The following is an 11,589-nucleotide window of genomic DNA, read 5'->3' as shown; positions in this document are numbered from 1 at the left end:
TGTACATGACCAGCCTCTTAAAATTATCCCCAGGAAATGAAATTATCACAGTGAAAAGCCCTAAAACAGTAATTTAAGTGAATGACACAATTTAGAAATGCTTTTAAGAATAACAAATTGAACCCTCCAATATTTCCTCCACAAATGTTTGTGTTAGCTATAATTAGAACCCTTAATTTACATCCTTGCCTACAGTAAATTGTGTCATAGGTGCAGAACAAACTGTGAAAAATATGCTTAATACCTATTTACATTGAAAGAACAGAACCAATTTTAGCAAATGCTAACCGAATTTAAGGTGCTTTCTGGTGCAGGGTTTGAAACTAGCAATCTAACTTAGAAAACAAGGATGGGTATGGAGGCCAGAGAGGACAGACGTAAACTAACTTTGGTGGAAATAAGCTTCTGAACTTTGCAGTGGGCTCTTTCAAGACAAAAGTCTGATTTCTATTATTGTTGAGACCAGTCACAAGTTCAGAAATTACAGGGTGATGTTGGGAACAAGGAATAAGCCCCAAAACACAAGTACAGAGTAGCTGGGGCAACAACTTCAAGTGTTGAGCGGTCTGGAGCTCTAATTCAACTAACACCTGTAGTGGCAGTAGCAACACAAGTCCACTCACACACTCATTACTTTGTCATTAGACGAGGCAGCTGCCTATTGTCACAGCCTTGTGTCCTGTGTGGTCACTGCTGTTGCATTAGCACATCATCCTGTTTAAACACTGTCTCAGATGAATATGGTTGTGTATTGTTAAATATCCACCATTGTGTGATTCTCCCTTCCTTTAAATATGTATAACCTCACCAGCATGCCACGACAGCACTGTGCTAATTTGAAAGGAACGCAGATATTAAAAATTTAACAACGGGGTTCAATTTCAAACCTGCTCCTGACTACAGTTGCTCAGATGGGTGTTCATTCATACTTTGACCAAAGGCCATGAGCTCCAGTAACAAATGGCTTTAAAACCCTAACACTCTAATAGTGTTACACATTGTGGCGGCAGGCAACAAATTCATAATAGCACTACGAAAGTTCACTTTTCATGCTTTACAGGGAGGTGAGTGGCACAAAATGACTGAAAAATCTTCACACTCCTCGTGTTTATAAATGTCAACCACTGTGTTTAATGTAAAAACTGTATTCAGATAGCTGATAATGTGGACGTGCACTAATACTCTGATTTGTTGTTTGCCATTTCGTGGTACGATACAAGCACAAAGTGAATAATACTTGAGTTCTGCATATGCCTGCTCCTAACAGCTACTTGTCCTGTGGAGAGGAGCAGGAAGCCGTGATTGAAATTAAAGCCTTCCCATCTGCAACGTCCACAAGAGCCCTCACAGCGCAGAATGCCTGTCACCAGCAAACCGTAGGAAGCACAAATCAACACCCATTGATTCATGCTGGTTTAATCAGGCCAGATATATCAAGATCTGGAGGCCCTCTTTACGTTAATTGACGAATTGTTTAAAAAGAATAATCAGTGAATCTGAAAGAGAGTCCAGTACTACCTTGGGTTTCTTAAATGTGCATCAGCAACCAACAAACAACATGGAGAAACCTAATGAAAAAATACACACTCAGTAGTATAGAATGACAGCAACATGTATTGATGTTTGAAAGGCCTTGTCCATTTTCCCATGCCATACTTAGTATAAACACAAGGTGGCACTATAACCATAAGATGTTATTATATGTCAGCTGTTTCATTTGGCCTTTACCAGAAACAGAGAAAATACATATTAGAATGGCTAATCTGACTTGTGCACCCACTCTAATAAATTCATCGCAGAATTCAGCCGTGTTTATCTCATGGGCGTGGAGCAGCAGCAAACTCAGTAAACACAATGCTGTCACACATGGTGGCAAAGACATTATGCAATGATGAAAAACAACCCAACATTATTACTGTGATAGTGTCATACTGATAAAGACTGTGCACAAAGAGATGGTTTGAAATAATGTCTGGAGACAATATGATGACAAAACTGGGATGTTTTTTGTATAGTTATGGAAAGTAAGGAATGTTTAAATGTATTTTGTCAGATCTCAGCTGAAGATATTCTCTAAGTTTTCAACCTCAAGAGCATTAAAGATATTTTACATCCACGTCTGCCTTGGTGTTGTGGCAACAGTTATGACCAGACAGAAGGATGACCTGTTATGAGAAAGCATATTGTATCTGTGGGAGTATATGGAGCCTTCAGATAGACATCATTCCCCATGACTGGATCGCCTGTCATTTCTATCAGCAGTCATCCTCAAAGAGAGCTGAGGCTGCTAATGCACAACACTCCAGTGTCCTGGGAGACCTGCTCGGCAAAAATCTCGAACAGAGGAAAAACACTTATAGGTGCTGCAGGAATCAACATGATGCTTGACAAGTGGATTGACTTAGTCAAAAAGGTCACCTTCTCGTGGAATACACATACACAGTCTCATTTAATTTACTTGAAACAATGTTATAAAATCAAATTCAACCTTCATTTTCAGGCACGCAGTGATACCGTGGCAGCAGAGATTCGCCTGCATACAGATAACCAACGTCAGTGTCAAATTTTCTGTCTGGAGATGGAATCCCAAAAGGGTTTTGCAGCTTTGACAACTGCCTAAAAGGTTCGCTAAAACACTCACCTCTCACAATAAAACATTCCCAACTTCACTTAGTTTGAAGGACTTAGACCCATGAAAGGAAAAAACTTAACCCACAAAATAAAGTCAGATTTTCTTAGCAGCCAAGTCACATTCCGAAGCCTGGGGCTCTGCATCACGTCGCATCAATATGAGTTAATAAATATACCAGTTTTGGTACAAGTAATGTCAGGTGAACAGCTTTATATACGTGAGCAAATTAGACTTCAGTACTTTCCATGGCCCATGTGGTTACACCTGCCTTATATCAATATTTCATTACTAATTTGCAAACCATTGTCATCACACATATTAAAGCTGGAGTTGTTAACTTCTTAACTTCCTCCTGCTTGTAGATTTTCTAATGGCATTTGCTAGACCTCACCACAGCTAATCAAAAACAACCAATTAGAGCTGCGGAGCCTCTAACACAGCTGTCACTCATGTCAATCACTGTTCAAAACTGTGGTTCAGCTGGGCAGCACTGATGAAATATTCATCAAAATTCTGTAACTGCATTGCCTATTTCTCAACTCGGATATTTACAGAAACATATTTTAGTGTAGTATTTAGCAGTAGAATGAAAAAAGTTTGTTCTGGCCAAGGAGCGGTGCTTGGTTTTCACTTGACTGTTTCCAACATGGCAGCCAGGTCACAAACGTCCTCATTTTACAGCTAAACAGTACATTAAAATATGTTTCTGAAAACATTTGATGAGCGAAATAGGCAATGCAGTGACAGAATCTTGACTCATATTTGATCAGTGCTGCTGAGTTTGGCAGTTCGACCGCAGTTAAAGAGCAGTGATTGATAAGATTGATAGCTGCATCAAAAACTTCTCAGCTCTGATTGGTTGTTTTTGTTTACGTGTAGTGGATTCTTGCAAATGCAATGAGAAGCGCAATGAGGAGACAGAGGAATATCATTTTTTAAATAAAAGTTACCAACTACAGCTTTAAGGAAATACACCAATCAGCCAAAACATTGAAACTACTGACAGGTGACGTGAACAAAACACTGATTTTGGGTTCTGACATTCATGTGAATGTCATCAGACATGCTCCACCCACCTAAACACCAGTGCAGACCAGGTACCCCCCCTTATGGCAGCGGCACTCCTCAGTAGCAGTGGCCCCCCAGCAGGACAGTGCACCCTGCCACACCACAAAGCTCAGGAGTGGCCCGAGGAACATGACAGAGACCTCAAGGCATTGACCTGGCCTTGAAATTCCCCAAATCCCAGTCTGATCAAACACCTGTGAGACGTGCTGTTATCCCACCTCACAACCAACAGGACCCAAAAGATCTGAAGCCAACGTCTTGGTGCCAGACACCAAAGGATACCCCCCAGAGGTCCTGTGTTCATGCCTTGAGGGGTCAGACCCAAGTCCGGTCCAAGGAGGACCCACTGTGGATGGGGGTGCTTCTGGGGTACCAGCACGTCCCTCAAATGTTCGATCAGTTTGGGATCTGGGGTATTTGGAGGCCAGGCCAACACCTTGAGTTCTTTGTCCCATTCGAGTCATTCCTGAGCAGTTTTTGTGGTGTGGCATGGTACATTGTCCTGCTGGGGGGGCACTGCCATCGTCGGGAGCGATTGCCATAAGGGTGTATAATTGGTTTGCAACGGTGTTCGGGTTGGTGGAGGGCATCAGGTAGCATTTACATGAATGCCAGGACCCAAGGTTTCCCAATGGAATATTGCACTGTAATAAGATGATGAATGTTATTCACTTCACCCGCCAGTGGTTTTAATGTTTTGGCTGATCAGTGTGCATCTATCTGTTGTTTCTTTCTAACCTCATTCTTTACAAAACTACCTCTGTGAAACTACTTGTAGCTGCTTCACAAACAAGTTGTTGGCCTCATGTGTTTATATATAGACCTGTTGCTCTGTTGTTGTTCATCAGGCACACAATCAATCAAATTTATGCCCATCCATTATTCAGAAGCCGATGCATTACATTCTCATCCTCAGATTAATTTCAATAATGTTCTCTGACTCCATAACCCTGGCTCAACCTGTTATCTAACGTGGCACTGTAGGTAGTGACTGTAGGTAGTGATTAGCATAATCCAATTCAAATGATTCATCATAAGACAATTTATTAGTAAAACTGAGGAAAGTAAACACAGAGCAAACATGACAAACATGTCAAATGTTGGTGCAAAGCATGGCAAACCCATGTGTCTGTTGCAGTGGTGTTGTGGTAGTTGTTTAGGTGGGTGTACTACTAGGTAGACTGGTAAGTAACTGAGGAGGAAGAGGGTAAACTCTCATATATTCCGATGGCTTTTTGGCTGATAGGTAGGTATACTGTAAATGGACAGAGAAAGAGGTGGGTATACCCTGTATGCCTGCGTATACCCTCCTCTACACTTCTGGTCTGCTGTATAATCATGTAAGTGAACTTTCAGTTGCTCTAATAGTTCATTGGTGGGAAACATTGAGGAAACATTGCAAGCATGAAATGCCAGGAATTGGCTTTTCGATTCCATCTACTGAAAAAACAATTCAACAGCAGCATCTACAAGTGTTGCAGAAGTGTTTGCAGTCCTACTCTACACCTGGCCCCAGATATTTCCACAGCGTACGGAAGGAGTGATGCTCGCTGGAAACAAACCATGATTTGTCTGACACGGCAGAGAAGCTCATACAGTTACATGCTGTCATACCACTCCTGTACTATGAGCATGTTACGCTTTACTGACCCTTTGACAGGTCTGTGTTGTTGTAGTTGTTGTAGTAATGTGAGAGCAGCAGAACAAATGACCGAAAATTACGATACAGACTGATTAGTAAACACTTGTCACTTGAGCGTCTGCATGCACTTATACCTTTGTGAATACTTAATTTGGACTAAGTGAAGACTCAGTGCAAAGGCATAATGCTTTATTTCATAGATCATCCATAAATCAATACATTATCAGACATTATTTGTTCATTTTTTTTAATATAAAATTAGGAATTTAGAAACATAACAAAATGCATACACACAAAGGTGATTAAGTTGGTCATTGTTTTAACAGAATTTAGGTACACACCCTCTAATGCTCAACACACGTCAGTAATTTCTACAAGTATGTGTAAAGTGACGCCATTTGCACAAACCTGAATGATGGTGACACCAAGCAGCAACCCAAAGGCTAAAATAAGCTGCGTAAAATGCTTCTGAATATCTATATATATTGAATATTTTTAAAAACTATACTCTTGATCACTCTTAAATCTAAATCAGCCGTCACTGTGACAGGTAACTCTTCAGACGAAGATGATACGGGACATTGCCAAGTTGAATTCAGAACGTAGTACAAGATAATGGACTTAATATCTCAGAATAAACAACCGCAGCCTCAGAAGTTACCAGAGTTATCTCTTGCTAGCACAAATGTGGTGACCTTTCTACAGTGTAGCTGCATAATTACTTTCCTCCTTGCATACACTCAAATGCTGTGACTTAAAGGTCAACTTCCCCCAGCTGTTATATGCCAAGGTCTTCGATGCACAATTTAAATTGAAGACGAGGTAGTCGGCCTCAATCCTTCAAAGTGCTCGTGGCGATGATCAGATAGTGATGTTAGGTCACAGATGTCTCACATGAATAAAGGTCTAAATATCAGTTTCTTGTGATTAAGTAAACGGCTGACCCCAAATGTTTGAAGGGAAATAAGTTGACCTAAGCAACAAGTCTAAATATGCAATATTATTAAAAGAATGGTTATAGAGCTGTAGGCATTTCTGGGGGACAGATAAGGTTGATGGCTGACTATAAAACAACTAAAAGGTGGTTTAAGAGGCTGTCTCTGACAGGAAATCAAATCTTGGCAAGACTGTGCATAAGTAAAACAAACAAAAAAAAATCCAAATAAGTTATAAAGTGAGGCTGCGTTCCAGCTGAACACTACTTTTACACTGCAAATTGATAAAATAAGAAAAATATAACCAACGTAACTCAAATTATGATGTTTCAAGTGCTTGCCATCGTAGCCTGTCTGAGCAGCAACACGTTCTCATTGCAACCCTTATAACCTATACCTTTCTCTTGATACCTTGTGTAGGGATATGTCAGTAACATGGCCGTAGTTGAGCAGCAAACAGCACAGAGGCCACTGACCATGCCCTTTACCATGCCCGTGGTGCTCTTCAGGTGCAGATGTCCTAAGCCAAAGACAACAGGGTGCAGGTGGACGATACACTGGACGAACGCTCATGGACACTGTTGTTATTATCCATAATTCCTGACACAAATTGTGTCTTTGAAGTGCTGCACCACCCGAGGGTGTTAGCCAGTTTGGGGCAAAGGGTCAGAGCTAGCCTCTGGAGGACGAGGCGGAATTTCCTGCGGAAGCTTCGGTTTATCCAGAAGTAGAAGATGCAGTTGAGGAAGCCATTGGAGGTCGGCAGCCATACCACCACAAACTCAATCCACTCTGGTACGTTGCTACCTGAGACTGCTGTGGGGCAGAAAACACGGGGGATTGAAGTGGAGCAAATACTCACAGCATCAGCTTACACAAGACAGCAGGAAACGCCGTTGACCTTTTTATGAAAGGGTCACAAATCAAACAAACACAGTCTAGCCATGGCTGGTTTATGATCATGTCTATAAATCAATACATGTATTTTAAAAACTGTAGGTCATGCAATACATCAACTGATAATAAAAGGTGAAAAATCACCCTCAGAGATGTGGATCTTTCCCCTGACAGCGACGACAGGAAGCCATCAATTTAGCATTTATAGATAGATATAAAAGTATAAAATTAACTGGTAGATTTGGTGGAGGGGAAGCAACCACTTTACAGCGAGGCTCACTGTCGTTTGGACAGCGGCACACTTTGAAGTTTAAGCTAAGACTGTCAGCTTCATTTTGTGGGGATTTTCATCCATATCAGATGAATTACAGCCCTCTTTGGAAAAGGTCTTCACTTCTAAAAATATGCAGCTATGACTCCACTTTCGGTCTTGATTACTCCGAGACAGCACATGGTTGGGGTAAATGAGAAAAAGTAAAAAAAAAATAAAAAAATAAAAAAAAAGGAGAGAGAGCGAAGACAGAGGAAAAAGGGCCTGAGTCATAAACTGGCCTTGGATTAGTATATTCATGCCCAGAATTACATAAATAACTTTGACGGCTATGTCTCTCAGCACAGGCAAAGCTGGAATGGATGGAGACATTTGTAGATGGGGGAATAGCCATTAAACCTATGTACAAGAGAAAGCTAATTAATCTTGCAGAAGATTCAAATACTAACTTTTGAAGCAGTTGCTACCTCTGAATGCAGAAATTTGACTTAAGCATGAAAAATACTGCAATATCAACATACATGTGGTTGAACATCGGCTGGTTGTCTCTTAGATTCCAAATAAAAGACCCTATCTTACTATATAATGACAAAAACTCTGTCTTTCTGTCTGTCTGTTCCACGTTTTTCTCCACACTGACTTGGTCAATCCATGTGAAATTTGGCACAGTGGTAGAGGGTCATGGGAGGATGCGAATGAAGCAATATTACATCAATTGGCCAAAGGGGGGCGCTATAGCAACCGACTGAAATTGCAAACTTTGAATGGGCATATCTCATGCCGCGTATGTCGTAGAGACATGAAACTTTGCACAGAGATGCCTCTCCTCATGAGGAACACATTTGTCTAAGAACCCATAACTTCCAGTTATATAGATTTTCTGCCATTTTGAATTTTGTGGGAAAAACACTTAAAATCAATCTCTTCCTAGGAAGTTTGACTGACCTGCATGAAACTCGGTGAACATAATCTAGGGACCAATATCTAAAGTTCCCTCTTGGCAAAAGTTGGAAAACTTACTAAAACTGAGCTTCTATAAGGCAATGAATATTGCGGAGGGCGTGGCTCATCACATAAAGGTGTATAACATCTCGGGGGTTTCACCAATCACCACGCAACTTTGTAGGCATTTTGACCACACATAATCTGAGGGGACCCCTCCATTATTGACCCCATCAAACAAAATGGGGGCGATGGAGAGCTAATTTTTTATCTAGGCCTAACCGCCATATCGATTTTTACTAAACTTGGTAGATATGTAGAACAGGACGCCTCAAGGTGACTGGAGAAATTTAACTCTAATTGGCAACTGGGTGGCGCTATAACAACAGAAAAATGTTTAAAAATGGCTAAAATGCGACCGATCGCTGTGGCTCCCCCTGTGGCCGAATGTTGCTGTTTTTTTTTTAATTTTTGGTATGATTAAGTCATGGTATGGTATGCTGTACTCAATGGGTATGGACTAGTAAATACAAATAAGGAGTAAAATGTTTTTTTACTCAAAATGTTCTAAGACTCCTCAAACAAATAAAGTGCAGCAAAAGAAAACAAAAAATAAGGCTGAATCTCTGCTTCTTTATGGGTCTGGCCATATGACTTCATCCACATCTCTCTGTTCAATATTGGTCTCCACTGCTGTCCAAATGTTTAGTGGCCTATTTATAGTACTCAAGCTCTGATTTGTAAATTGACTCATTATCTAAAAGTGTTTTCACATGTATCAGTGTAGAAAGGCAATTGGCAGAAAGGTGCAGCCGTGTAGAGACCGATGTTCACAGTCTAGCGAGAAGTGTGTCATTAAATTACAAAGTGAATGTAAAGCAGAGGATGTGCATTCAGTTTGGCATGCCTGGTATATGCACTGGCTACAAGTGTTATGGTTTATGTGCTTCAGGGATCACTGTTAGTGGAAAAAAACTGTAAAGACATGACTTTCTCTGATGATTCTAGATACATTTGTCTTTTCTTATTGATTAAATTTAATTGTTTGAGTTGAGTGTCTGAAAAGGAGCCAAATAACATGTTCTCACTGTGAACTATGCAGGTCAATTGGAACTTCTACCATAATTCTAGAGAGTTGTAGCATGTAAAAAAAGGCCTAGACATCTATCCATATATACCACCAATATCCACACTGGATAGGCTATAGTATGTTAGAGGCAATTTGTCAACAGGAGTGTCATAAACAGTTTTTCCCCACTGCATGTCTTGTAATTGTTTATTTCCACACATTCATTGCTTACCATTGTAGATCATAGCTGCCATGCAGGGTGTCCAACAGGTGTAGTAAGCTGCCATCACAGGCACAAGCACTCTGGATGCCACATTGTGCCTGTTCCGACGCGCGCAGTCGTACTTGCGCAGTTTGAGTCTCTGTCTCTTTGCAGCGCACCACACTCTCAGGTTTGCATATGTCATAATGATGGAGCAGGGGAAAAATATAAAGCAAGTCAAGCTCAGGGAGTATCCAACATTTGTCGAGTAGGCTGGGTTGCAGACCAGGGACGCGGTCGAAAAATGAACCTCGATAATGCCACCTGGAAATGAGATTGGCGACAGTAGACAGGGAGGGAAGCACCAGGCGAAGGCAATCAGGAGCAGTGTCCTTTTCCTTGTCATCAGAGATGAATACTGCAGCGGGTAAAACACAGCGATGTACCTCTCCAGACTGATCGTGGCCAGTGTATACATGCAGGTGGAGTAGACGGTGGCATTGCAAAAGGCCACGACATGACAAAGAGCATCTGGCCCTTCAGTGTAGTCCTTGAGCAGACTCACCCACAGATTCAAGGGCATGACCAGCAGTCCAAACGCAGAGTCTGCAGCAGTGAGAGAGAGCAGAAAGTACCGAGAGTTTCTTGACCAACCAGCCACGGAGGAAGTAATTACCAGGAGAACTGCAATGTTTCCCAGAGTGATCATCAGGCCCAAAGCGATAATGATGCTTACTTTGACGGAGCGGTGCGTCAGCTCCTGCAGTCTCTGAGGGTCAACACCTGACAGGTTGGAGTCGTCACAAGTTGTGAAGTTAAGAGTTGAATACATGTTTCCTCACAGTGGCATGGTGCGGGCCAAACGCAAGGCACGTAGGCAGAAAAATTAATTTGAAAAAAAGGAAAGAAAATGTTTGAATTAAAGTAAGCAAAAGTGTAAGCAAAGATGTGCGGCTGCATTAGAAAGCAGCGCTGCAGCTGCATGTAGCCTTTTACCTCAGCAATCAGAGGCACACCTGGTGCAATTAGTGCTGCTGCTGCTGTGTACCTCCCAAACACACTGCAACTGTGTCACAGTTTATTTTACTGATGTTCAAATAACGTCTTTATCATTTCAACTAACTTTACAGTCATAATTTTGTAAAATGTACAAATATTTATATAATAGGTCTCTCAGTAGTAGTTTATAGTATAAGATAAAAATTATTGATCAGCAGAGGGGAAATTCAAATATCAGCAGCACAAGACAAAAAGACATTAAATAGAATAAGATAAAAGAGAAAACAAAGTAAAAAATAATAATAGAAAAATAAAATTGCTAGACCAAGATGAATAAAGTGACTAAAAATGTGTCAAAGTGTCAAGTGGCAGATAAAGTGTCAAGTGTGTTCCTATTACCAGGGGTGGCAGAAGTACTCAGGTCTTTTTCTTGAGTAAAAGTAGCAATACTACAGTACAGAAATACTGCGTTCAAAATATTACTCAAGTACAAAAGTATCAGCATTAAAATCTACTTAAAGCACCAAAAGTATTCATTATGCAATTTGTTAATGCAGTTGATAATAATAATTGATGCATTCATGTGTTCATCTCTTTATTGTTTTTAATTAGTCTTAACTACTTTATATGCTGCTGGGTAGTTTAATCTATAATAGTACATCATAAATTGTTTGTTGATTATATTTAGTATTAGTAATCTGAAGCTTCAAAGTAACTAAATATGACAAATAAATGTAAAGTAAGAAGTAGAATATTTACACCTGAGCTGTGGGGGGGGGGGGTGGGGGGGGGGGGGGGGGGGGGGTAGAAGTATAAAGTAGTATAAAATGGAAATACTCAAGTAAAGTACAAGTACTTTTAAAGTTGTAAGTAAGTACAGCACTTTAGTGAATATACTTACCTACATTCCACCATTGGTTTCTACAATATGA

General features: G+C 40.7%; 1 protein-coding gene across 1 annotated transcript; it reads right to left on the bottom strand.

Annotated features, from left to right (window-relative positions):
• Positions 1-5,515: 5,515 nt before the first annotated feature.
• Positions 5,516-10,720, bottom strand: LOC117252678 (adenosine receptor A2b). Its single transcript, XM_033619754.2, has 2 exons — positions 9,689-10,720; positions 5,516-7,093 (listed from the first exon to the last, which is right to left on the bottom strand). Exons 1-2 carry the CDS (start codon positions 10,488-10,490, stop codon positions 6,798-6,800), a joined length of 1,098 nt encoding a protein of 365 aa, XP_033475645.1. The 5' UTR covers positions 10,491-10,720; the 3' UTR covers positions 5,516-6,797.
• Between the last annotated feature and the right edge of the window lie 869 nt (positions 10,721-11,589).

Source organism: Epinephelus lanceolatus, chromosome 2 (genome assembly GCF_041903045.1).
Source record: "Epinephelus lanceolatus isolate andai-2023 chromosome 2, ASM4190304v1, whole genome shotgun sequence".
Taxonomy (NCBI): domain Eukaryota; kingdom Metazoa; phylum Chordata; class Actinopteri; order Perciformes; family Serranidae; genus Epinephelus; species Epinephelus lanceolatus.
This window is presented reverse-complemented; position numbering and strand designations above follow the sequence as displayed.

Coding starts and splice junctions, on each gene's coding strand:
- LOC117252678 (XM_033619754.2), bottom strand. CDS start 10,490: ATGTATTCAACTCTTAACTTCACAACTTGTGACGACTCCAACCTGTCA. Junction 7,094..9,688: donor GGCAGCTATGATCTACAATG/GTAAGCAATGAA, acceptor TCTGCCCCACAG/CAGTCTCAGGTAGCAACGTA.